Here is a 24,922-nt window from a genome sequence, read left to right as displayed (position 1 = left end):
AAGCATAAAATGTATAATATAAAAGCATAAATGTATACGCTAAGCTTTTGCTCATCCCTTGTAATGAATATCACTCGCCAAAATGGCAATGAAATTGAAAATTAAAGCAAATAATTCCGTAAAGAAGGAAGTTGACGACGAATGATTAGCAGACTTCAAATGGTCGCATTTAAATAGCTGTGTGTGAGCATACAGGGATATTAATTAACTCGCATATTTTTAAACTATTATTTGAAAAGCATGGCCTAAAACTACTCTAAAAAGCTCAATTAAAAATCGATAACACGATAATAAAATAAATAGTTTAAGTAAGCTTAAAGTTTTAAAATAAGCTAACTGTTTTTTACAAATTTAAAATTAAAATTTATTAATTAAATAATAATAACAAATACAGGAGAGACAATACCGCTACCATAAGCAAGAAAATCGAAGCTACAAAAATGCATTTTGTTGAGAATTTTAAAATTTATATAAAAAATTCAACAAATTACTTAAGTATAATAACTAAAAATTTAAAACAATTATATTTGCATTGCATATCCATTATATCATGTACACAAACTATATGTACATTTATGAATAAGTAAATGTGTCAAACTAAAAATCTAAGAGCACCCAAAGGACATTTTAACGATTTTTATGGAAACACATCTACACGTCCCAAACAAACACAGGCACAAATTTTCAAACGTTGTAAAATAAAGTGTGGTTTTTGGAGGTATAGAATTTTTATTTCAAATAAAACATGGAAAAGTTAAAAAATTATTATTTTTTGTTACTGGAAAAAAGTTTGTTAAAAACCGAAAATCATTGCATATGAAGTATATGGGAGTTGGGGTAGTATGGACCCCATTTTATCTATTAACTATTATCATGCCACATACTAAAAAATGTTTCCTGAGTTTCATTAAGGTATCTCACATATAAACACCAACCACATGGAGGAAAGTCAGTCGGATGCTTGAAAATCCTTATATTAGTTATATGCAGGGTGGCGATTGACCTGGAAAACCTGGAAATGTCAGGGAATTTGAAATTTCTGGAATAGTCAGTGAAAAGTCAGGGAATTTTAACTTGAGTCATGGAAATTTATAATTTACTAGCTGACCCCGCAGCCGTTGTCCTGCGTGAAATTATGTGTTTTGAAATGAAAAAAAGTTTAAATTATATTGTTTCGAAAATGATTTATTTTCGATTTTTCTACATTTTTTTTAATGTAGCGCAGCTTAATAAACAATTTTTTGATTTCTGTTCTGGTGCGTAAATATACCGAGAAGATGGGTTTCCAACTCGTCAACACGCTACATATATCTGGCCGTGTGAAAAACATAGTATTTCCCGATTTCCTTGTGTCCTGTTGATTGTCAACGCAAGGGCAATTTTCCCTGGAAATTGAATACGTTTGAACTGAAATGGCTGTCCCTTGTATTCGATAACTACGTCATAATCATTCGGGTTCCATTACACAGTTTCGGCGCATGAAGATTGTGAAACATAATAATGACAGATCCAACTTTAAGACGCAAATGATGCTGGGGCATACCAAGCCTCTCCAAAGAATTTGGAAATTCCACTGGATAATTTACGGTTTCGTCTTCCTTGTCAAGACGATCGATCGATTTATATGAGCGCAAACCTCCCAGAATTTGACTTTGAATCTTCCAGTTTAAGTCATTAACATCGGTAATTTTGTCTGCTAAAATTGCTCGTGCACTCAAGCTATCGCAGTTACGATAATTTGGCCAATGTTCGGATAAACATTCGTGATGAGTTCATCTTCCGTTGAAGTGAATTGACAAAAGGGAGGTGAAATTGATATCAAACCACTGGAAGTATCAACCGAAATTTGCCCATTTCCAATTCTTAGCGAATACAATGTAAAATGTCATCGGCAATGTCATTTTTTCGTATCCCATAATTAACGCGAATTTAAAGGCTGATATGTCGAAATGATCTTCGCGAAAAGTATGCGAACTTCAGTGGCATGCGAAGTACTATCGCATTGTCCTTCGTCTGTTTCCAGTGATTATCATGTTCCAGCAAATTCAACTGCTGGCATGCTTCTCAAAAAGTTGCACACACTGTACCATTCACAATACGCGATGACTTAAATGAAGTTGAACCGCGAGACGCACAAGAGTCGGAAAGCTTTCATGAATTGCAAAAGTAAATATCCTATAAAGCGCTTTATTGCAGTTCACATATCGACCCATTTGATACTGCTGATCTCATATCGTTCAAGGCCAATAACCGCTATGTTGCTTTCTTTCGTGACGTACTTGCAAACGTACTCGATTACACCAATCTGCAATATTCAACATTGACATGAGTTTTGAATGTGAATTAAACAAAAGGGGCAAATATGGTACGACCCATGTGTTGTCAACTTCGATGTGTTGTTAACGTCGATATTCACGCCTCTAAATGCTAAATGTTCTGCCATTGTCGTCTGGTGAGCGACGCCGATACAGTGAATATCCATCATTTCCCATTTCCGTTTCCGAAAGAAAAGCACATGAGTAGTGTTTCGTGCATTTATTGTCAAACATACAAACCAAAGTGGGATTGTAATGTTCGCAAGGTCCATGAACCATATTGCTTTTCACCACTTCGTATAATTCTGGATCTATCTCTGAATCAGGAATTTCCGCTGAAATGATTTCATCAATTTGATCTGGTGTAATCACCATCCGCATCCAAAGAAGAATGTGTGCGTGCGGCAAACCTCTTTTTTGCTACTCAACAGAATACATTCAGCATCTAACAGCATCATATATACCATAGGTTGCTTCAAGATAAAGACCATCAAACATCGCAGCTATTGTTTAAAAAGTCGTGCTGTGATATCGTTACGATCGCTAGCTGATTGACCGCGATCCATAATTCCGCACGTATGTATGTCATCGCATTTTGGGAGTACTTCTTGCCTTTCCTTGGGCTGCCATACGTTGATGGCAAAAAGAACGCCGACCAATATTAGCGCGACCTCTTCGTGGCTTCGTAACAAATTTCAATCTGTAATTGATCACATCGTCTCAAACATACATAAAGTTTTCACTGAATAATTTTCAATAATTTTTCCTTTGGATAGCCGGAATAAAAAAGCAAGCGACCGCAATTGAACGATTCAAATAATTTACAAATCAAAATATTGAAAAACAAAACAAACAAAAATTGAAAAAAAATGTGTATGGAAAATGTTACTCTTTGGAATTGTCCAATTTCCGACTTCTCCTCATGAAAAGCATAAGGTATTTTGTTTCTAAACCTTTCCCGATCCACAACAAACAACCTTTAAAAATTTCATTAAGATTGGTTCAACCGTTCTCTTAGTGTTACTAACAAACAAACATTCATTTTTATATGTACATACATATGTACATATGTATGTATAACGTTTGTATGTTTGTATGAAAAGAAAAGGGCTGTTTTTAGGGGTTTTCCGGAAATTATTCGAATTTTTCTCGCCGTAAAAACCATCTTTGAACTTCAACAAACATTTAAGAAAAAGAATTGGCCAAATTGGTCCAGGCGTTATTGAGTTATGCGCGTACATACATTTTTGGTATTCATTTTTATTTATATACATACATATGTATGTATGTACATAGATTTTTTATTATGTCTACAGCATTTTAAAAATTTTTCAATTCGAAATTGAGATGATGTTTTAAATTCTCGCATTATGATAAGAATTTATTATCTCCTACACGAATTGATCTTGGGATAGCTACCACTATTGCATTATCTGAAATAAAAAATAAAAGTCAACTCGAAATTTTTGAACTCCGGCAGCAATGTAAGAAGTGTTTGAAAAAATTAATTTTGAAGCTACAATAGCGTTCACCACTAGCTTATAAAGTGACAAAAGCGATTACATGTTTTGACCTGGAAGTTGTTTTAGAAAACTGCGAAGTTTGTGAACAGCGATTGAAAAATTTATTACTGACATTGACTAAACATAAATGGATTGATAGTGTTAGTGCCGATAAAGTCAATCGTGAATTTGAAAATATATGCTCTAAGCCTGTAGTTAAAGAATTGTTGAACAACTTTTCAATATCAAAAGAACGACTGGATCGATTTTGGATTCAAATTTTTGAAGATTTTCCGCCATCTGAAAATGTTAAAAAAGTAATGAAAATCGTAACTACTCTTTCTCACGGCAATACTAATGAATGTGGAAAGAGGTTTTCCAGTAAATAAGGAATGCTTGATGGAAAATCTTAAAGAAGAATTTTTAGTGGCTAGAAGGTGTATACATATATGATGCTGTTACTGTCCGCGGAGGAATTGAAAATGTTGAGATTACCAAAACACGTATTCTTGAAGCTCGTATAGCACATGCTCGTTATACTGAAACATTTAAACAGCGAAAAGAAAATAAGCAGACTACGAAATTATTAGAGAAGAAAAGAAAATTAGCTACGATTCAAGTACAAGAATTGGAAGCAAAAAAAGGGTATCCTTGAAAATATGCGTAAGCAATTAGAACAAGTTGATGAGGAAATGAATATGATCGAACATCAGTAATTTATCTCTAATTTAGACATTCGAATGCTAGTCAATCGTACTGTAGAGAATGCTTAATATTATTTGATGTTATTTAATTTCTTAATTTATGTATCTTCTATTTTGTGATCAATAATATTGAAAAAACTGACTGTATGGATAATTAATAATAAAAAAGAAATTTAACTTCTAACCAATGGATAATAATAGTAATTATTGGATTTTCAAAAGTTATAAACATTTGATCGAAAGAAACTGATCTTTTATGGATAGTTGGAAATCTGAGAAAAAGTATAAAATAATTGATAGTTCCAAATTCTTACTCAGTTCCGGGTATTAGGTGTAAATTATAGCAAACAAAAATTATTTTTAAAATTTAATTATAACGATTTTTTGAATGACAATTATTTGTTTGTAGGTTCTGGAATTTTATTTTCGGTCAGGGAAAAGTCAGGGAAAAGTCAGGGAATTTCGAAATTAGTGTTCAGTCGACACCCTGATATGGGAGCTTGATTAAGTTTTCGCTCAATTTTATCTATTTCATGCACAAAGATACACTGCTATGACTAAAAAACTGCGGTATAAAGTCGCCCGGAAGTTCGAAAATCATGGAAATATTGACCCGATTCAACCGATTTTTGATACACAGATATACTATTATCAGGAAAGGAAAGACGGAAGAAGAAGTAAAAAAGAAGTCAACTGTAAATAATGGGATCCACATTTTTGCTACCTAGGGACTTGCAATGTTTTTCTTGGATTTAGAGAATTCTTTCTCACAAGGTGGTTTAGATTAAAGGAATTATTATTGCATAGTGACAGTGAAAGAATAAAGTGGAATTTAAAATTGTGTTATATGGGAAGAAGGGATTGTAATCTGAATTCGCCCATTTTCGCACTGTCACACGTACTAAATTTAATAGAAATAGGTGGGACCCGAAATATGTGATTTCACCTAAAAGTGGGCGGTGTCACGCTCTCTCATACCATCTCGGTGGTAAAATTTTATGTCTATGGCATATTTAGTTATTAATTTAAGGCACTTAAAAGTGCCGTTATATGGATAATGGAAGAGGTGTACTCGTCCTTACTTTTTTTTGTAAGGAACATATGGGGTATTCCATACCAAATCGACCACTTTTGAACCCGACCTCTTTAGATTTTGCTGAAAATTATCTAACTTCCAAACTTCCAAAAAATGACGATTTTACTTAAAAAAAACCGGTTATTTTATATAATTGATCGTGTTAAATTTTTTTCGTGTATTTTTTCGAAAAGTTCATTCAAAAACAAAAATTTAAGGTCCCCAAAAGTCAATTTCTACAAAAGTTATGACTATTTGAAAATAAAAAAGCCTTTTTTTGAAAAATTCATAACTTTCGAAAAAATTCATAAGTTCGACAAAAAATTTTGAAAAAATTCTCAAAAATGTTTTTCAAAGGGTAGAAAAGGATGGATAAGTTTCAGCAAAATCTAAAGGGATCGGGTTCAAAAGTGGTCGATTTGGTATGGAATACTCCATATGTATGTATATACCAAGTTTCATTACGAAATCTTTATTTTTACTCAAGTTACGGCCTCCATGGTCAGACGGACGGACATACAGACAGTCACCCGGATTTCAACAGGTCTCGCGATCCTGATAATTTATATATATACATATATACTAGTGGATCCGGAATGTACTTAAACATACAATAAACTATTTAATACAGTGAAAATTTTATTTACGAATAAAGGCGAAAACGTTTTTGTCGGTATAAGAGTCCAGGGATTGTACTTGAGGTTGAATTTAGAATATGTTCATAGAAATAAATTTCATTGGAAAAAATAACAAATTTAAGGCTGCCTACTCAATGTCTAGTTACTAGCCTTTCTGTCCAGTTAATAGAGATAACAGCTTAATAGAGCGTCCATTTAATAGAGCTTTCACTGTGTTTTTTATTTATGGATTGTTTTTATTATTCTATCTTCCAAGTTGGTTCGAACTGGACACAGTGTGCTAAATTTCTTTGAAATTGGTTCAGTAGTTCAAGAGTCCATCGCGGACAAACAACGTAAGACGTAATTTTTATATATAAAGATATATAGTATATACAATCCTATATCTATGTCGATTAGGTTTTGGTGGTATATCCAACCATTAGCCGAACAAACTAGACTGGTCAAACTTTAATTGGAGAAGATTTGTCAGCAACTTTCTGTAAGTTTGCTGCATGGAGACCGAAAGTTTGTAAAGAATGTGAACGTTTTTTAAACATTGTTCCGGTCGTTTGTCAATATATGTATGTATATTGAACTTTTATGTCAAAACCAGATGTTCACTATTGCAGCTAGTATAGATATAGAATTTCCTAAATATAGGTGTCAAATATTTATGAAATTCTATACCTCTAAAAAATATTATCGAATTTAAAAAACTCTATATAATGTAATAAACCTATCTATATTTACCTGTTTATATGTTAATATAAATATGTTGAGGTAAAATGAAAAAATTAATCAATATTTTTGCGTAATAAATCCAGTGTACATATGTTTTTGCACAGTGTACATATTGGCTGTGGCTCGACAGAAAACTGTTCCGAGTGTTTTTCAATTTTAAGCCGATCGAGGGGTAACCTTCGGGAATAAAGCAGTAACTATGAACGTACTGTATTTGTAAGAATGTTAGAAAGGGGAATTGAAAGGTCTTCCGTTAAAAAAGGTAAGTGGAAAAAAATGTATGATAATACTGTCTCGTATATTTTAAGATTTGCCTCATCTCTGACCACATTTCCACAACTACTTTACCATAGGGTCAAAATTACTGACAAGAGTATTTCAGTGAATAATCCGAAAGCACAAGCCTGCCGCAATAGGGTGTACAACAATTTAATCAGAGCGGCCTGGTCATCCCGCCGCTGGAAAGTAATGAAGATATCGGTGTAAAGGAGCTACACTCTCACCAACGGTTATGTTTTGGCCAAAACACGTAGCACCCGTCGACATTGACCGCAGGACGCAGGCAGCAACGCGCGAAATGTCTTCTAAGGCTCAGAAAAGCTGGATATATATTAAGGGTTCCGAGGTTTTTTTACTCTTATACTGACGAGATAAATGTGATTGGGAAGAAGTCGCTGAAGAAGAAGCGCAGTTAGTTTTTCAAGGATGGGTTGAAGCTAGAAGGGAAGATTGGGGCGAATTTTTTCTATAAGGAATACTCCGGTAACCTTAGCTTTAAGCTGTATTGTTTTTCAAGCAGACTGGCTGCTATAACACGTACTGCTCCGAAGTGCATCGACTTTCAGGGAAATGAGGTGGACTAAAATAGTAATATCATTTCCGAAATTGGCCTACAAACTCAAAATATTTTTCTTTGAATTTCGAAATTGAGCTTTTTGCAAATATCATTAATAAATATAATATGTATAAAATCGGACAATCAAATCGATTATGTTGTGTTCTAGACATGCGTCGTAGTATAGATACCAAGAGATGAAAAGGAAAGCGGAACAAAAAATAAAATAACAGGAAATGCGTAGGTATGAAGATCTTGAATAACTAGCCGACATACAGGTTGGTAATGCTCCAAAATTCTGTGGAAAGAAGCAGCGACTTACAGATGGTTCAAAAACCGGATCTTACTAATTTGGGAACCAAGAATATTATTTAGTTACCGATTCCCAGAGCACAGACAGGGCGACTTCTTATCATGTGATTTTTTCAACCTGGCGCTGAAGAAAATTACAAGCGCCGCAGAGCTAATTAGACAAGGTGGGTGAGATGGATATTTTACAATAGTGTGCAATTGCTGACGTATGCCGATGATGTTGAAATTTTTGCCCTTAACAACCGCACGGTTAGTTCTGATTTCTGCAGGCTATCCGAAGAAGTGAAGCGAGCTGTTGGTAGACCTTTGCCGACGGACCACAGCCAAACTCTACAAGTTTTTGAGATAAAGGTTTTGAGAAAGAATTATGGTCCTTTGGGTCCTTTGAGTATTGCCAACGGCGAATGCCGGAGGCGATAGAACGATGAGCTGTACGAGTTATACGACGAGATTGACATACGCAGATTAGGTCATGGTATCGGAATAGTTGAAGGCACTCCACCTTTGAAGGTGTTCGATGCAGTACCAGCTAGTGCAAGCAGAGAAAGGAGAATATTTCCAATCCCATGGAAAAAACGCAACTAACTTCAAACACCTATTGACCTCAATTCACGAACAATTTGTTTTGCTTAGTATAATACAAAATAACTAATGGTGCTCTGCGTATAAATTGCAGAGAGTGTGGCTACTGGATAAGATGACACGGGTTTTTGCGCTTAAGTCCTTCTTTGTATTTACTTTGTGCGACAAGATCTTTGGCTTCAGTCTTTCCATATGAGACTTTGCATATTTATTGATTGATGCGGCAACTGAGTCAATTCCTAGATCGCGTCCAAGATCGTGACTGCGAACATAACAAGGCGCATTGACGGCGCATCTTGGAATCGCTGGACTTGTACAACAGTGCTACAGCCCCAAAGCTGTATCCCAAAAGTCCAAACTGGTCTGAAAAAAGAATTTTGTTACAAGTGGGGAGAGCGGAGTTTTACCGTTAAGGTACAAAGGCATATGTATATCTAGTATTGTTAGAATCTGCAAATGTCGCTGTAATACAATTGTCATCGTGTTGTAGATCGCATGTAAAGAGTAGGTAAAGGATGGGTCCTAACACACAGTAATATTCCTTTGGTTAGGCATCTTAATTTTGTTTATGAGCCCGCCATGGCAAACTTTATCAAAAGGTTGAGAAACGTTGGGAAGACGGTCGCAAACTTTTTTTCTTCAAAGGCAATTTCAATGGCTCTAAATATTTTATGCACTCGGTCAATGGTGGAGCGATTTTTTCGGAAACCAAACTGATGCCGGTATCAGCTTCCTCTATTCTATTATGTTGTTAAGACGCGCTGCAAGCAGTTTTTTCCAAAATCTTTAAAAGTACTAGCAGGAGAGATATGGGCTGATACGAAGTAATGTCGTGCGCAGACTTTCCAGGTTTATTGAACATAATCACCTTTGCAATTTTCCAGTAAATATATACTACTGTGCGCAAAAAATAAGGTGACATTTGATTTTCAACTGCGCGCGTCGAAGGATTTGGAGAATTATTTTTTTTAGGTTGGTAGTACTGTCAGTCACATTTACTTATGTCAAATTTCATGTCAAAATATTCATTAGTGTTGGAGATACGTGTCGTTTTGTGAGCTGCTAAAAGGGAGTTTTTCGTTTTTTGCGATGTCGAAATTTGTTGAGCAAAGAATTTGCATTAAATTTTGTTTACGGAATCAATTTTCTGCTGCGGCCGTGAACGTGTCGAAGACGAAGAGCGTCCAGGGCGACCATCAACCTCAACCGACGAAGCTCACGTTCAACAAATCAAAGATGAAAACCGTCGATTAACAATTGGAGACCTTGCTGATGAAGTTGGCATATCGAAAGGTTCAGCCAATACCATTTTGAAGGATGTTTTGAGCCTCAAGCGTGTCAAATCTCGACTGGTACCGAAAACAGTGAATTTTTTGGAAAAAAGGCGGCGCGTTGAAGTGTGTGAAACGATGCTTTCCGACTACCAGGGTGTCATGAAACGCATTATAACTGGCGATGAGACTTGGATCCAAGCTTACGACCCCGAAACAATTGATCAATCGAGCGAATATCGTGCCAAAAGAGAGCCGAGACCTAAAAAATCGCGCCAAAGTCGCTCAAAAATCAAGGTCATGTTGACTGGTTTCTTCGATTATCGCGGTGTTGTGCTTTATGAATTCCTTCCAACCGGTCAAACAGTCAACAAGGAATATTACTTACTTACTTATAACGGTTTGAGGAAGCTGTTTTAGTATTTCGCTGGTAATAAAGTCAAACTCTGGTGAGTTTTTAGACTTCAGTTTGTTTGTTAGTTATTGGAGGGACTTCGGTGTAATTATCGTAAGTATGAGGTTCCATTTCTGCTGTATTAGATGTGTCATATGATTTAAAGACACATTCAAGGTATTTCGAAAAAAGATCTGCTTTCTCTATATCGCTCTTGGCCAATGTCTTGTCTGCTTTTTTTGAAACCATGAGGCCCCTTTTTATAGTTTTGTCCTTTATACAAATATTTCTCAAGTACGAAGTATTCATAAAAACGATTGGGACATAATTAAATTATATAACAATAATTTGTCAGAAGTAATTAAACCCATAATTTTAAAATCAACTGTTTTGTTATGAATCAAAAATAAACTTTTGAAAGATTTCAACCCATGAAAATTAGTTTGTTTAGTGATAACTGAGTACGAATGGATTGTAAATAGCATAAAATCATTAAAATGTAAACAGAAATTTGATGAGAAAAACAAAAAACAACTGATTTTGACATAATGGATACATTTCGTATCAGAAAGTCCGCTCCGTATCGACACAATCTTCTTTAATTGGATCATGGGCATTACAATACGTCGAGTTAGTATTGCTTTAAGGGGGTATTCTCATCTAATCACTTCGAAAAATCGATTTGTTTTTTATATTTTGACAGTAAAACCTATTGAAAACATGCTGCGAAAAATTCAGACGGAAATCCATAGTATTTGATAAGTTACAGCTCATAGTCGCCGACGTGTCGTAAGCGACTGTCTACCAGGCGCCATGACAAGTCTGCAGCTGCTACGTTCCTAAACGCAATTTTCTCGAATCATCATTTTCTGAAACTGTCATAGTCCTAAAACAAAAGTATTCAACCGATTGCTTTAAAATTTACATATGTTCTTCTACTCATTTATAGTTTCGTCCCTACCAGAATTATTTATTTTCGAAAATATTTTAATTTTTTTTAAATGATTTTTAACGAAAAAACAAGATTTTCTTGACTTTTTTTTGAAGTTCGACATTTTTTTTTAATGAAATTGATTATATTTGGTAGGGACGATAGCCGCAGAACTACTGAATAATAATCCATTCGATTTTTTTTATTTCAGATAACATGAACAGCCGCTATCACCATGACCAGTGAACTACTTTTTTTTTGTTGGGGACTACTTTGATTTAAGAGGGTATTCTTGTCTAGGATTTTGAAAAAATCGATTTTTTTTTTGCATATCTTGAAAGTTTAGACTTTCAAAAATATGACCTTGGAAGGATTTTTCAAAATTCGACTTATTTTCGGAGATACAACCGATTTTGTGTCACTGGAATTGTCTCCTAAACTTTAAACGCGTTTTTCTCAAAACTGACTTTTTCGGAACGATACCCACGGTTTGTCAGGTTCTACTGGACCGATTTACTTGACATTCGTATAGTCTTCTTTATAGGTTTGTCTATGGTTGGAACTAGCACCATCCCCAAATTTTTACTTTTATTATTTTTAAAAAATTCGAAACAGTCAGGAAAAGTGATCCAAAAAAACTTTTTTTTTCAGGCAGTCGCCATTTTGTGAAAAAAAATGTTCCCACTTTTCCGTAGTTCCGGCCATTGCGCCATTCTTCTTCTTCTTAATTGGCGTAGACACCGCTTACGCGATTATAGCCGAGTTAACAACAGCGCGCCAGTCGTTTCTTCTTTTCGCTGCGTGGCGCCAATTGGATATTCCAAGCGAAGCCAGGTCCTTCTCCACTTGGTCCTTCCAACGGAGTGGAGGTCTTCCTCTTCCTCTGCTTCCTCCGGCGGGTACTGCGTCGAATACTTTCAGAGCTGGAGTGTTTTCATCCATCCGGACAACATGACCTAGCCAGCGTAGCCGCTGTCTTTTAATTCGCTGAACTATGTCAATGTCGTCATATATCTCGTACAGCTCATCGTTCCATCGGATGCGATATTCGCCGTGGCCAATGCGCAAAGGACCATAAATCTTTCGCAGAATTTTTTCTCTAGAAAACTCGTAACGTCGACTCATCGGTTGCTGTCATCGCCCAAGCCTCTGCACCATATAGCAGGACGGGAATTATGAGTGACTTATAGAGTTTGGCTTTTGTTCGTCGAGAGAGGACTTTACTTTTCAACTGCCTACTCAGTCCGAAGTAGCACCTGTTGGCAAGAGCAATCCTGCGTTGGATTTCCAGGCTGACATTATTAGTGGTGTTAATGCTGGTTCCTAAATAGACGAAATTATCTACAACTTCAAAGTTATGACTGTCAACAGTGACGTGAGAGCCAAGTCGCGAGTGCGACGACTGTTTGTTTGATGACAGGAGATATTTCGTTTTGCCCTCGTTCACTACCAGACCCATTTTCTGTGCTTCCTTGTCCAGCCTAGAGAAAGCAGAACTAATGGCGCGGGTGTTGAGGCCGATGATATCAATATCGTCGGCATACGCCAACAGCTGTACACTCTTATAGAAGATGGTACCTTCTCTGTTTAGTTCTGCAGCTCGAACTATTTTCTCCAGGAGCAGGTTGAAGTAGTCGCACGATAGGGAGTCGCCTTGTCTGAAACCTCGTTTGGTATCGAACGGCTCGGAGAGGTCCTTCCCGATCCTGACGGAGCTTTTCGTGTTGTTCAACGTCAGTTTACACAGCCGTATTAGTTTTGTGGGGATACCAAATTCAGACATCGCGGCATAAAGGCAGCTCCTTTTCGTGCTGTCGAAAACAGCTTTGAAATCGACGAAGAGGTGGTGTGTGTCGATTCTCTTCTCACGGGTATTTTCCAAAATTTGGCACATGGTGAATATCTGGTCGGTTGTTGATTTTCCAGGTCTGAAGCCACACTGATAAGGTCCAATCAGTTTGTTGACGGTGGGCTTTAATCTTTCACACAATACGCTCGATAGAACCTTATATGCGATGTTGAGGAGGCTAATCCCACGGTAGTTGGCGCAGATTGTGGGGTCTCCTTTTTTATGGATTGGGCATAGCACACTTAAATTCCAATCGTTGGGCATGCTCTCGTCCGACCATATTTTACAAAGAAGCTGATGCATGCTCCCTATTAGTTCTTCGCCGCCGTGTTTGAATAGCTCGGCCGGTAGTCCGTCGGCCCCTGCCGCTTTGTTGTTCTTGAGGCGGGCAATTGCTATTCGAACTTCTTCATGGTCGGGTAATGGAACGTCTGCTCCATCGTCATCGATTGGGGAATCGGGTTCTCCTTCTCCTGGTGTTGTGCGTTCATTCAGCAGGCTGGAGAAGTGTTCCCTCCATAATTTAACTATGCTCTGGGCATCAGTGACTAGATCACCTTTGGGGGTTCTACAAGAGTATGCTCCGGTCTTGAAACCTTCTGTAAGCCGCCGCATTTTTTCGTAGAATTTTCGAGCATTACCCCTGTCGGCCAGCTTATCAAGCTCTTCGTACTCACGCATTTCGGCCTCTTTCTTCTTCTGTCTGCAAATGCGTCTCGCTTCCCTCTTCAACTCTCGGTATCTATCCCATCCCGCACGTGTAGTGGTCGATCGTAACGTTGCGAGGTAGGCAGCCTGCGACACGGCACTCCTCGTCGTACCAGCTGTTCTTTTGCTCTTTCCGAAAACCAATGGTTTCGGTTGCAGCTGTACGTATGGAATTTGAAATGCCGTCCCACAGTTCCCCTATACCGAGTTGTTGACTAGTGCTCTCAGAGAGCAGGAGTGCAAGCCGAGTAGAAAATCGTTCGGCAGTCTATTGTGATTGCAGCTTTTCGACGTCGAACCTTCCTTGTGTTTGTTGGCGTGCGTTTTTTGCTGCACAGAGGCGAGTGCGAATCTTAGCTGCAACAAGATAGTGGTCCGAGTCGATGTTAGGACCTCGGAGCGCACGCACATCTAAAACACTGGAGACGTGTCTTCCGTCTATCACAACATGATCGATCTGGTTGGTAGTTTTTCGATCCGGACACAGCCAGGTAGCTTGATGAATCTTCTTATGCTGGAATCTAGTACTACAGATAACCATATTTCGGGCCCCGGCGAAGTCAATCAGCCTCAACCCATTAGAGGATGTTTCATTATTCTAGATTAAGGGTTGAATTCATGGGTATGGTCACGTGGAAATTTTTAGAGACTCCCCACTTCGTCAGCTCATAATTTTTGAAATTTTTTACTTTTTTTAGTTTTTAATTTTTTTCTGTACTCTTTTAAAATTAACAAATCTCTAATAAAAAAAATGGATGGTAAAAATATTAATTGCCTTTTTTTACGGCACTTTAAAAATTGCCTGAAATTCATGCTTGTAGACCAGAATACCCCCTTAAAAGAAAATTATATCAAAAATGTAAAAATCGGAAAAAAAATTTTTGTTGTACATTTCAAAATACAAATAAAAATATATTAAAAAATTAAAATGATTGAATTTTGTTGTCGCATAAAAAAAAATTCCTAAAAAGTGGTAAAATGTATGAGTTCACATGAGAGTACCCCCTTAAGCTTAACGCGTATTATTAAGGGGGTATTCTGGTTTAGAAGCCCGAATTTTAGGTCTTTTTTTGACGCGATAAAAAAAATCAAAAATTATTTTGACTATCCATTTTTTACATGCTTTTTATTGATATTCTAAGAATACAAAACATAAATAATATAAGAAAAAAATTAAATTTAAAAAAACTGCAGGTCGGCGAAGTAGAGACTGACAATGGCTTGTCCTGGTGTGCAGGATATAAATCCTTTCCGTGACCTAAAATGAAAATTTATGCGAAATCCGTGAAGAGTAAAAGTGTAGTTATCGCACTACAAAATGATGGAGGTTTGAAAAAAGTTTCGTATTTTCCGTTTTTTGTGTTTCGGAATTAAAAAAAAAAATAAATTCTTTCGAAAGCTCTTTGTAGTGCGATACTATAATGTATAAGAAAGTTCTGTTTATAATTTCATGTGAATCGGTTGAGTAGAACTTGAGATATTATGCACACCGTTTCTATTAAAGTAGTTATGAGAAAAACGAGTTTAAAGTTTGAGAACTAGTCGCGCGCAGTCACAAAATGAGCTGTAACTCGGAAAATAATTTGAATTTCGAAAAATCCTCTTAGGGACATTTTCTTGAAGGGTTATACTATAAAAATATGCAAAAATCGATTTTTTTGAATCTCTAAACCAGAATACCGCCTTAATACACATATTTGAAAATGCTGTTTTCTTGAAATTCTGTTGTATTTTCACTAAGAGGTTGGGTGTAATCAGAGGCATGAAATAATTATAACTTTAAAAATATTTTTTTTTATTTGCCTGTAAATTAATTTATTTCGTAAAAGTAAGAAAAAAACAACATTATATAAGGTTTCGAATTGAAAAGACAGATATTTGAAAAATAAATATTTGTAAATTTAAATGTAATGCCTGTTTGTGTTGATCCAGTTCCAATCTTTACTACTATTATCTGCGAGTATTTTAAGTATCTAATAAAAAAACACCTTTTATAAATTAAATTATCATTTTTAATCAGTATGCATATCTTTTCATTGTTTTATCTAACAACATAACCTTTGAATATTGAAGACTTAAGCTCTGCATAGTCGCTTCAAGTTTCTTTCGTTCTTCCTGAGTGCCAGTACTGGTTTGATAATTCTGAATTTCGAAATAATATGTGAACAATAAGCGTTGTGCATTTTAGCTTCTGAGGCGTTTAATTTACACATTGTCAGGTGGGTAAAGTTCTATATTGTTGTGTTGCTTGATTGGTGCAAGTGCGAGCATCGTTGTTGCAGTGATCGTAAAATAAACATATGGCAGAGTGCGCATTTCACGAAATTTACGGCAATGCACACATCGAAACAATCATACAATAACTTAAAAAAGAACTAAAACCGTAATTAATAATAAATTCCTATGTATATGTACATAACTACAAGTAATTTGGTATCAGCCCATTAGCGAGAAGCTAAATAATATTATATCGTATGTGTGATACTTAAACGCTAAGTAATTTAGAAAATTCTTTTCACATTAATGAAGAAAACAGTTTATCACTGGTTTTATGACTTTGATGTTAATAACAAAAATGATGAATAAACAAATTTTTTTAACAGCTAAATTATATGACTATTTCCATGTGCTATGCCTACATTGAACCTCCGTTATGTTGTCAACCTATAGATTTGGAATAAACGATTTCGTATCCGAGCTTTACCTACGCCTGTAATCGACGCCCAGTATATTGCGTGCCTATTAGAAAAAATATATAGTATATGGAAAAATGTAATATTTGGAAAATACGAATTTCTAAATACTTGCAATTTACCGTTATAAAAGCTGAATTAAACGAACGTGTAAAACTATGTGTCATTCCCTCAGTTTCGGAGAGTATTGATTGTATTTGTACTGCCTCGTCCATTCGATTTCTTAGGAACTCCCAAGTGTTTGCGTGATCTGCTGAGCTATCCTGCAGCATAAACAGTTCTGTCATCTTCATTATTGTAGCTAAGCCAATGCGACGTGTATACCAGCCAAACTGCGAGAATAATATATTGAACAATTAATAACATTAATATATATATAAATTACGTATATATATCAACTACTTACATCTACGGACCGATCGCCGGCATAATAGCAAATATCATCGACCAGCGTCAAAACCTGAGCTAACGAGTTGGCGGCATTCTTTGGCAACGCTATCAGCGCTAATGCCTGTGACCATTGTGCCTTGTATGGGAGAACCATCTCCAGCCGAGTGCGCACGGCACGCACCAAAAAGTCCAATGGATCACCAACGGCCAACTTGCCGTTTTGTGTCTCTTCCTGTAAGCGGCGCACAACTTCATCATTGCATTTGCCATAAAAGTAGGCAACAAGCGCATAGCCGCCATCTGGGAACATGCCATGCACCACGCTGGGGAAGCCAGCTTCCTCGGCGCCCTTTGCAATGGCATCACGTGTCCAACCCAACGTGGGTACATGTGGCAGGGCAGCTTCTAGGATTTGTGCGCGTATGGCGTTTATTTTTGCAGTTTTAGCCTCATCCTCTGTCTGCGCCTCTTCGGTTGACTTTCTCTCTTCATATTCACGCTCCCTTTGCTCTTCACGTTCGCGGAACTTGTCTATGGATTCCATGCTGTCAATGTTGCTTGTGGATGTGGTGGACTTGAAGCGTGTGGCATTTGTGTGAAGGAGTGAAGTGGAAAAATTTGTGGGAGCGGCGAGTACGAGTGGAACATGACTCTTACTTTGGTTTAACTGCGAATGTGCACGATGTCGTTGCGTTAGCAATGTGGAGGCATCAGCGCTGCAGGCAACAATGGAGCTGTGAGCACCTGAAGTAAGGAGCAAATTACTAAATAACTAAATTAACTTGGCAAATACCATTTTTTTCTCTAATCTCTAACGTTCTCGGCACGCTTTTAAGCATTAAAAAACATCACTTATAAAAATATATATTTTGAATAATAGTTTTATTTTAATTTTTTTTTTAATAAATAATACAATTACAAATAATTTCGTTAGACGACAGCGCTCTTCGAAATTCTGTTCGCGCTCTCAACGCACTCAACTGTGCGTCCTAGGAGGCTTCGTATCAGATCGAATGTACACAAATTTTGATTGAGTATTTCAGTTTTACGTTGACGAGTCAACTCCGTATCCAATTTTCTGCTTTCAGTTGTGGCATTGGCTATATTTATATCGAGGATTTCTAAATTTTTACGATCTGCCTCTACTTCGCCATCTAATCCACATTCCACACGTTTCAATTCGGCCTTATAATGTGCCACAGATATATCCAATCCTTTACGTAGTGGCACAAGGAATTGTTTCTCTATTTCCGGCATTATGTCCCAGAGTCCCGTGCGATTTTGTAGATCTTTAATGGCGAAGAATCGTAAAGCGTTCAGCGAGGAAATCACCTTGTCGGCATTCTCAATAAGGTCCGTTTTTGCGCCTTGTGGTAAACGGCATATGTATTGTAAGAAGATTGTGTGGAAATCTTTGCCAGAAAAGGATGAAGGTAACTCTTCTGCTGAAACTAGAGCATTTGCTACCAGATCTTTATACAATATAGCCAAATAGCCAGAGATGCCATGGTGCGCTACAGTTCGCAGCAGATTTTTTAAAACCAAATATTTACCCTCATCATCAAACTGTAATATATACTGACGCAAAAGTTTAACGCCGATCTGTCTTAGAAAATTTTGCGACGAATATCCAACAACGTTGCACAGAGAATTACAAAAATTCTTATGCACGTCGAGTTGCAAGCAAATAGCAGGTATCTTTGTAGTGGAAAGTTTGCCACACAGTCGCTTTGCCAGCAGAAGTGCGCGTTCATACAATGGTGGTTCTTCATGAGCCAATAATTCGTTTACATAATACAAACTTGATTCAAATATGTAAAGTGGTGAATAAATTTTTGGCACAGAGTTCAAACTAACTTCCTCAACAAACACCATATAAAAGTAAATTGCTAAAGACTCTAAAGGCAATTTTTCTTCTATTAGAAATATATTGTTTGAGCTCATTTCATGTACACCTTTCTCGCCATCCAAGCAACGTTTCCAACGCACACGCTGCTCACCCACGGAAAGTAGACGTAGTGGATCGACTAAGCAACGAGTGCCACTTTCTGTTAGTTTGCGAGCGCATTGTATTGTATATGTATTTGTCCTGCGTTGATCTGCTGTTAAGTCTAATAACGCTAATGGCTTTCCAAGCATTTGTATTAGGAAACAACAAAGTACATTACGCCTATTAATACCCGTTTCGAAGAATGGTTGCTCAACTGGACGTTGCTTTGAGAGCACATCATTTAATAGTGGTTCGTAGAACAGATTTAATGTGATATAATGCATCAATAATTTTTCAATTTCCGCATTTTGCTCAAGTAGTCGCCCTTGTTTTTTGTCATAGCCTTCCTGCAGATATTTCGGCAGTGGTAATCCTTCGATACGCGTGTGTATAGAATTTAAACTCCATTCAAGTGCTTGCGGTTTTCTTTCACCCATTCGCAGTAAGACCTCTTGTAAGGCACGCAATGATGAAGAGAATACATATTCTGATTTCTGTTCTTCAATAAGTTCTAACAGCTCTAGCAATAGTTCCTCCATCGGCCCGTAGGTTGCAATTAAATATAATAATTCCTCTGCACAATTGTATAACGGAAGTTGTTCTTCGTGAACTTGCGTTGTGAGATTGGGTATGCAAACATCATGGAACAGATCAATACCAACAGTTTTAAGGCAGTCCACATTACGCTCAGATTCCGTCTCGCTGGTAAATAATAAAGCAACGCCATCATATTGTTTCTCTTTAATAAGTTGCTTTACGAGTTCAACCAAATTTGTGGCACCCATCTGGACAGCCGGCTTGTCACTTGTCAACTGTTGGTGCTCGAACAAATACTCCATATGGCTTCTCTTTAAAACGCCTTCAACTTGGTAATTTCAAATACTTTATGTCGAACTGAATTTAATTGACATTTATTTAATTTATAAAACGATTACTTTTAAGTATTTCTGATTCGCAAATATAAATTTTGTTAGCACAGCTGAGTGCATAAGAACTGTTCTCAGTCTAATTTGACAGCGTTTGTCAATGCACGTTATGTCAACGTTGTGAAATAATTTATAAAATTTTATTTATTTAGCTATTAACCGACTTGCACCACATTATGTTGAGCTTCATAAAACAAATCTCTACTTACTTAAGGGCATAAGCATCCTTTGCAATCGTGTTGTTTTATATAATACACTTAAATGCACCATTTTTACAATTTATGATTAGAACTGCTCACAAAACACTGCATTCATTCGTTCTAAATGCGCGTTTTCAACAGTTCCTATAGCGTTACCAGAAAGTTAAATTGAATATGTCACTTTAAAATTTTAAAATAAGATACAATTAATAATTCTACAAATATTTATCAAAAACTATTATATTATGCTTGTAGTTTAATTTCACATACATATATCTCTTTAATAACTCTTACAAGACGTTGAGTGAACAGTTTCTTCTTATGCTAATATTTTCTATATGAAAAATTAAACTTACCAGTGTTGCCGATACCAAACGATTTGACTCCCTAAAAGTTAAAAAAAAAAAAAATCCCTTAAATCCCCCTAAAAATAAATATTATTAAATATGAATTTAAAATTATAAATAAAAATATATCTATATTTTAAAACATTTTTTACAATATTTTTAGAATCGGATCTGCTAAAAAAGGAACAAAATTTTTACATATTTGGGTTTAAAATATGTCAAATTGTCAGAGCGTAAAATGATAAGAAGCGCCCAACAATTTACTGGCCTTTGCTTTACTACGCCTCGATGCAATCTGTAACCTACTTTCAGTTAAAAAATAATATTAAAAGTAAAGAAAAACTCTAAAAATATTTGACTCCTAATAACTCCCATTCGACTCTTTTAATTCTTAAATTCAGAGATAAAACCGAATCTTATAGCAAATAAAATTAGGGCCATGTCTTCCAATCCCTGTATCTAAAAAGAAGTTATATTTTAGGTCCATATGTCATAGATAATGGATATTATCCATGCATATGTCGGCTCCAAACTAATGCTATGTTCGGACCGACATTGAAAACATTTTGAAAGCACATTTGTGGGTTGTGGAATCTAAGTCGTTCGGACCGACAATGTCTGTTTTTCGATGAGCTTTCACTGACAACTATCAATAGCGGCATTCTCTTGCTCTTGCAAGATTGCACGATGACACAAAATACAAAAATCCTATACCGAAATATGCAAGGCCAAGAGAGAACCCATTGCAGAATCTATGATATATGACGACACGAAAATAAACGTGGGTTTTGGTCTGACATATTTATTGCCATTGCAAATAATTTTCTGCGTGTGTTTGTTGTTGTGCCGTTGCACCAAGAGGGAAATTCTGCAATTCGTGCACCGTGACAATTTAGAGCCGGCAAAATATGTCTTCCAATAAAATCGGTTAAGCTAGAGCAGGCACCGATTATAATGAGTGCAATGTAAATTTTCAAGTAGTTTTCAGCGAAAACTGTGTTTTCGTTTGACAGATTTTAAATGGACGAAAACACAAGTTATTGAATTAGAATATGTTTTGAAGAAAACAAATTACCAAATGTAAGTATGAGTCGTATTATATTTGGAAATTGAACGCAAAATTTTAAATTTCGTGGGACTACCCTAAGCTTTGTTATCGATAAGCAAGTTGAAACGAGTAATCATTATCGAATGGTGTTCGCATCTACTCGGTATCATTACATTTCTCTCTTGCTCATTTTCGTTCAAGATTTGAAAGGGCCAAGTTGTGTTTGCGCTGGTTTTCGACTGATATTCTGTTTTCATTACCATCTCCGGTCAGTAGCAGATTTTGATAATGCGTTTGTAAAGTGATAAAAAAAGAAAAGTTGTTTAATAAATAAAATATTCTGAATGAAAGTTGAGTTGCTTTGGTGTAAAGAAGTTATGGCCATAAGAATCGGTTAATTTTGCTGTGAAAGTTGGCAGATAATAGCTGAAAGTGCTTAATAAGAAATTTTCCTAACAAGAGGGTGGATTTTCACTTCTCCACTTTTCTCTTCAACTGCCTGTGTTTGTTGTATCAAAGTTCGTTGATTGAGTTTTTTGTGCGAAAAAGTAAAGTGCAAAACGCATACAAAGTGAATTAAAAGCAGATGAAATTGTGTTCTTAAAATTATGGTTAAATATCTTCGCCATTTTTAATAATATAAAAAAGTTTAAAGTTAACAAAATGTTTAATATAAGAATTCGACACTTTTACAAGTAAATCACATTCGGTAGTGTTTAAAAACAAAGCCAAATGAAATCGGTATAGAGAAGATATAAAAATAACTAAGGAGCAAGGCATTTAAATTACAAGTTTCCGCCGCAGACGCGTTCGTCCAGTTCGAAAAGAAGTTGGATACGCCAAGCGGTTGGGCCAAACACACAAAAAAGCGAGAAAGAAAAACGGCTACCAGTCAAAGCGCTTACTTAAACGGCAACAAAGACGATAACAGTTGGAAGGGCACAGAAGGCCACTAGCCTGACTGGCAACTACAGCCTCAACGCAATAGCCAACAACGACAATCCCCTCCGTTGTTGCACCGCCAACATCTACTCTTTGAGTTTCCGGTAAATCCTGTTTTGCTGGCGTGCATTGCTGCGCTCCAGTTGCGCTCCACTTGACTTTCGCCGCAAAAATTCTGCACAAATTGGGTAAGATGTCGACGCGCTCCCAGTTGACGAAGGATTTAAACGGTGAGTAATGATTGCAGTTATTGAACTAAGGCATATGCATTTCTCTTGTTTATGTGCAGTACATAAATTGTCAATTCAAGCTTTTAATTATTTGTTAAGCTGCCTACAATGTGTATGTGTTGCATGTGGGTGTGCTCGTAAAAACCTTGTGTGTATGCTGTGTTTCTTCTACAGCACGTATGCTTCCACCCAAATTACACTCGTGTGCGGTGAATCGTGCTTATATGCCTCTTTCGTTTTCGGCATGTCCTCCGCATATTCGTGTTTCGTTTCCTTCGCTACCCGGCTTCTTACATCCACCCACACAATTTTGCCAACCCAATAGCTTGTTTACTCCTCTGAATTGCATTTTATATCTTACTCCTCTCAAAAATGTGTTTTAGTCTGCATTACACGTCTTCATTTTCTTCATACACTGCGTTTGACGTTGTTTCTTTCATTATTTGTAAGATTTGTTTTGAAGTTATCTTATGAGGTACGCATTGTTCTGGTCCTTGCTTTGACACTTTTTACATCCGATTCTGAGCTTTGACATGTTCATGATAAAAGAAACTTCAGCTGGTATTTCATTAAGTAAATGTATGTAGAATTATAAAAGCACAATTTAAATACAAATGAATCTATTATGTGCCTCAATATTTTGTTGGTCATAAACGTTTTATAGTACATATAAGGAGTGTGTTGACTTAGTTTTCTCTCATTAGCGGACCACTTAGTAAAATGGATTAATAGTTAAAACAAATATATATTTATCTAATTATGCACATACACATGTGGTTTATAAAGCTGTGACGAAGGCTGGGATAAGTAAGTATTCCTATGTAATATTTTTTATCTTTCCATTTTGTGGCCACCGCCGAATGAGTCATAATTTATTGTGCACCTACTACACATTCTATATATGTACATGTGTTTATTGGGTCACCGAAATATGAATTGCCTGTGTATGAAAGGCTGTTTGCTGTTATTGTTGAAATTTTAATTGTCCTGGTTTGACTTGTAATTCTTAAAGATGTGTTTACTGGCGGAACTAGGTATAAACAAAAAGAAACACCAACTTGGAACGTTTGCAGAGACGTGACGAAGCACAAAAGGATTACTTACATACAAATATGCTTGTGTTGTATACATATATTGTAAAATAGATAGCATATCCTATGTAAGCATACACAAGATTTGGAAACAAATTTAGAAAAATACCTACATACATATGAAACTACATATGTACATACGTGACTTCATAATGCCGAAATCTCTACCAGCAGAAGGAAATGCGGTAGTGACAGCAAAAAAAGTGTAACAATAAAGCAAGCGTGTGAACGTGTGAAAACATTTCAGGCATTGAAATATAAATCCCTACAGGAATGGATGGGCATCCTTACGAGTTATGAGTATATTCATATACTTAAGAACATAAATAAACGTATGAGAAATGCCGCAGTGCACGAAAACAGGTTGTTGGCCAAAACACAGAAAAGGAGGAGAAAAAGTGACCGCAAAATGCAGAATGATAAAGTAACAGCAAATGTAACATTGTTGTGGTTGCTGAATTTGTTGTTTTCGAGAGAGTCGCCCGGTAGTGAAGTCAAATAATATTTAAATTTTATACAGAGCTACTGAAATGTGCGAATAAAGTTTGTGTTAAAAATTATATAACAAGTGTAACCGAACATTTTTTTGTACAGTTCCAACTTGCACAAATCATATTTCGAAAAATATCTTCAGATTTTATATCGTAAAATATAATATGTACCAGTGTTAATTTTCCATCGCTTGCTTTGCATTTAGCACTGTTTCACGAAACGAAATTAAGTGGTATAATTGAGTTAGGCGTTAATTTGAGTTTTATTAGTTGCAGGACAACAACCAAGTGACAAATTATTACATAGCTTCGCAAGCATTTGGGTGCTTGCCTGACCAGTGCGCACCACCAACACCACCACACGAACTCGTACGTAATCTATTTAACGCGTCGTGATTTTCCACAAATTCTTGTTGCAAGTGCTGCGCAAGCCGGGCAGGTCGTTGTCCTTTAATGGCTCGATGAAATGCGGTCGTTTTCGTAATTGCTTGCATAATTGCAGGATATGATGGAATGAAAACTTACTGCCACTATTCGACTACCTGGCCATCCTAGCTGCCCGTAAACAGGATATTGTTGTCTGAGGTTAAGGAAATGCGCGCACAAATATTTATTTATGTGTGGGATTGTACTCGTACTTCAGCTGCATATTGCCTCCTTTCCTCGTAAATATATGGTTGGTTTGCTCATGTGGTGTTGCATTTGTGCATTCATAAAAGCGAATGTGTTTGTGCT

General features: G+C 36.4%; 4 protein-coding genes across 9 annotated transcripts in view; 1 reads left to right on the top strand and 3 right to left on the bottom strand.

Annotated features, from left to right (window-relative positions):
- Positions 1-24,922, bottom strand: part of LOC126755348 (putative ATP synthase subunit f, mitochondrial) — a 565,888-nt gene that overhangs the window by 175,472 nt on the left and 365,494 nt on the right. The window lies entirely within an intron of this gene.
- On the bottom strand, positions 15,829-20,181 carry LOC126755336 (ubiquinone biosynthesis protein COQ9, mitochondrial). The gene is made up of 4 exons (XM_050467831.1): positions 20,048-20,181; positions 16,939-17,666; positions 16,655-16,864; positions 15,829-16,578 (listed from the first exon to the last, which is right to left on the bottom strand). The coding sequence occupies exons 1-4, from the start codon at positions 20,106-20,108 to the stop codon at positions 16,540-16,542; spliced, it is 1,038 nt and encodes a 345-aa protein (XP_050323788.1). The 5' UTR covers positions 20,109-20,181; the 3' UTR covers positions 15,829-16,539.
- On the bottom strand, positions 17,775-19,999 carry LOC126755327 (glomulin). The gene has a single exon (XM_050467819.1). The coding sequence runs from the start codon at positions 19,749-19,751 to the stop codon at positions 17,853-17,855; it is 1,899 nt and encodes a 632-aa protein (XP_050323776.1). The 5' UTR covers positions 19,752-19,999; the 3' UTR covers positions 17,775-17,852.
- Positions 21,645-24,922, top strand: part of LOC126755323 (F-actin-uncapping protein LRRC16A) — a 108,098-nt gene continuing 104,820 nt past the window's right edge. For all 3 annotated transcript variants that reach the window (XM_050467805.1, XM_050467804.1, XM_050467803.1), the window contains exon 1: positions 21,645-22,605. In XM_050467805.1, coding sequence (XP_050323762.1) covers positions 22,569-22,605 — 37 coding nt within the window. In that variant the 5' untranslated portion in view covers positions 21,645-22,568. The remainder of the gene's footprint in view (positions 22,606-24,922) is intronic.

This window comes from Bactrocera neohumeralis, chromosome 4 (assembly GCF_024586455.1).
Source record: "Bactrocera neohumeralis isolate Rockhampton chromosome 4, APGP_CSIRO_Bneo_wtdbg2-racon-allhic-juicebox.fasta_v2, whole genome shotgun sequence".
NCBI lineage: Eukaryota > Metazoa > Arthropoda > Insecta > Diptera > Tephritidae > Bactrocera > Bactrocera neohumeralis.
Note: the sequence above shows the minus strand (reverse complement) of the source record. Positions and strands in the feature narration are given on the sequence as shown.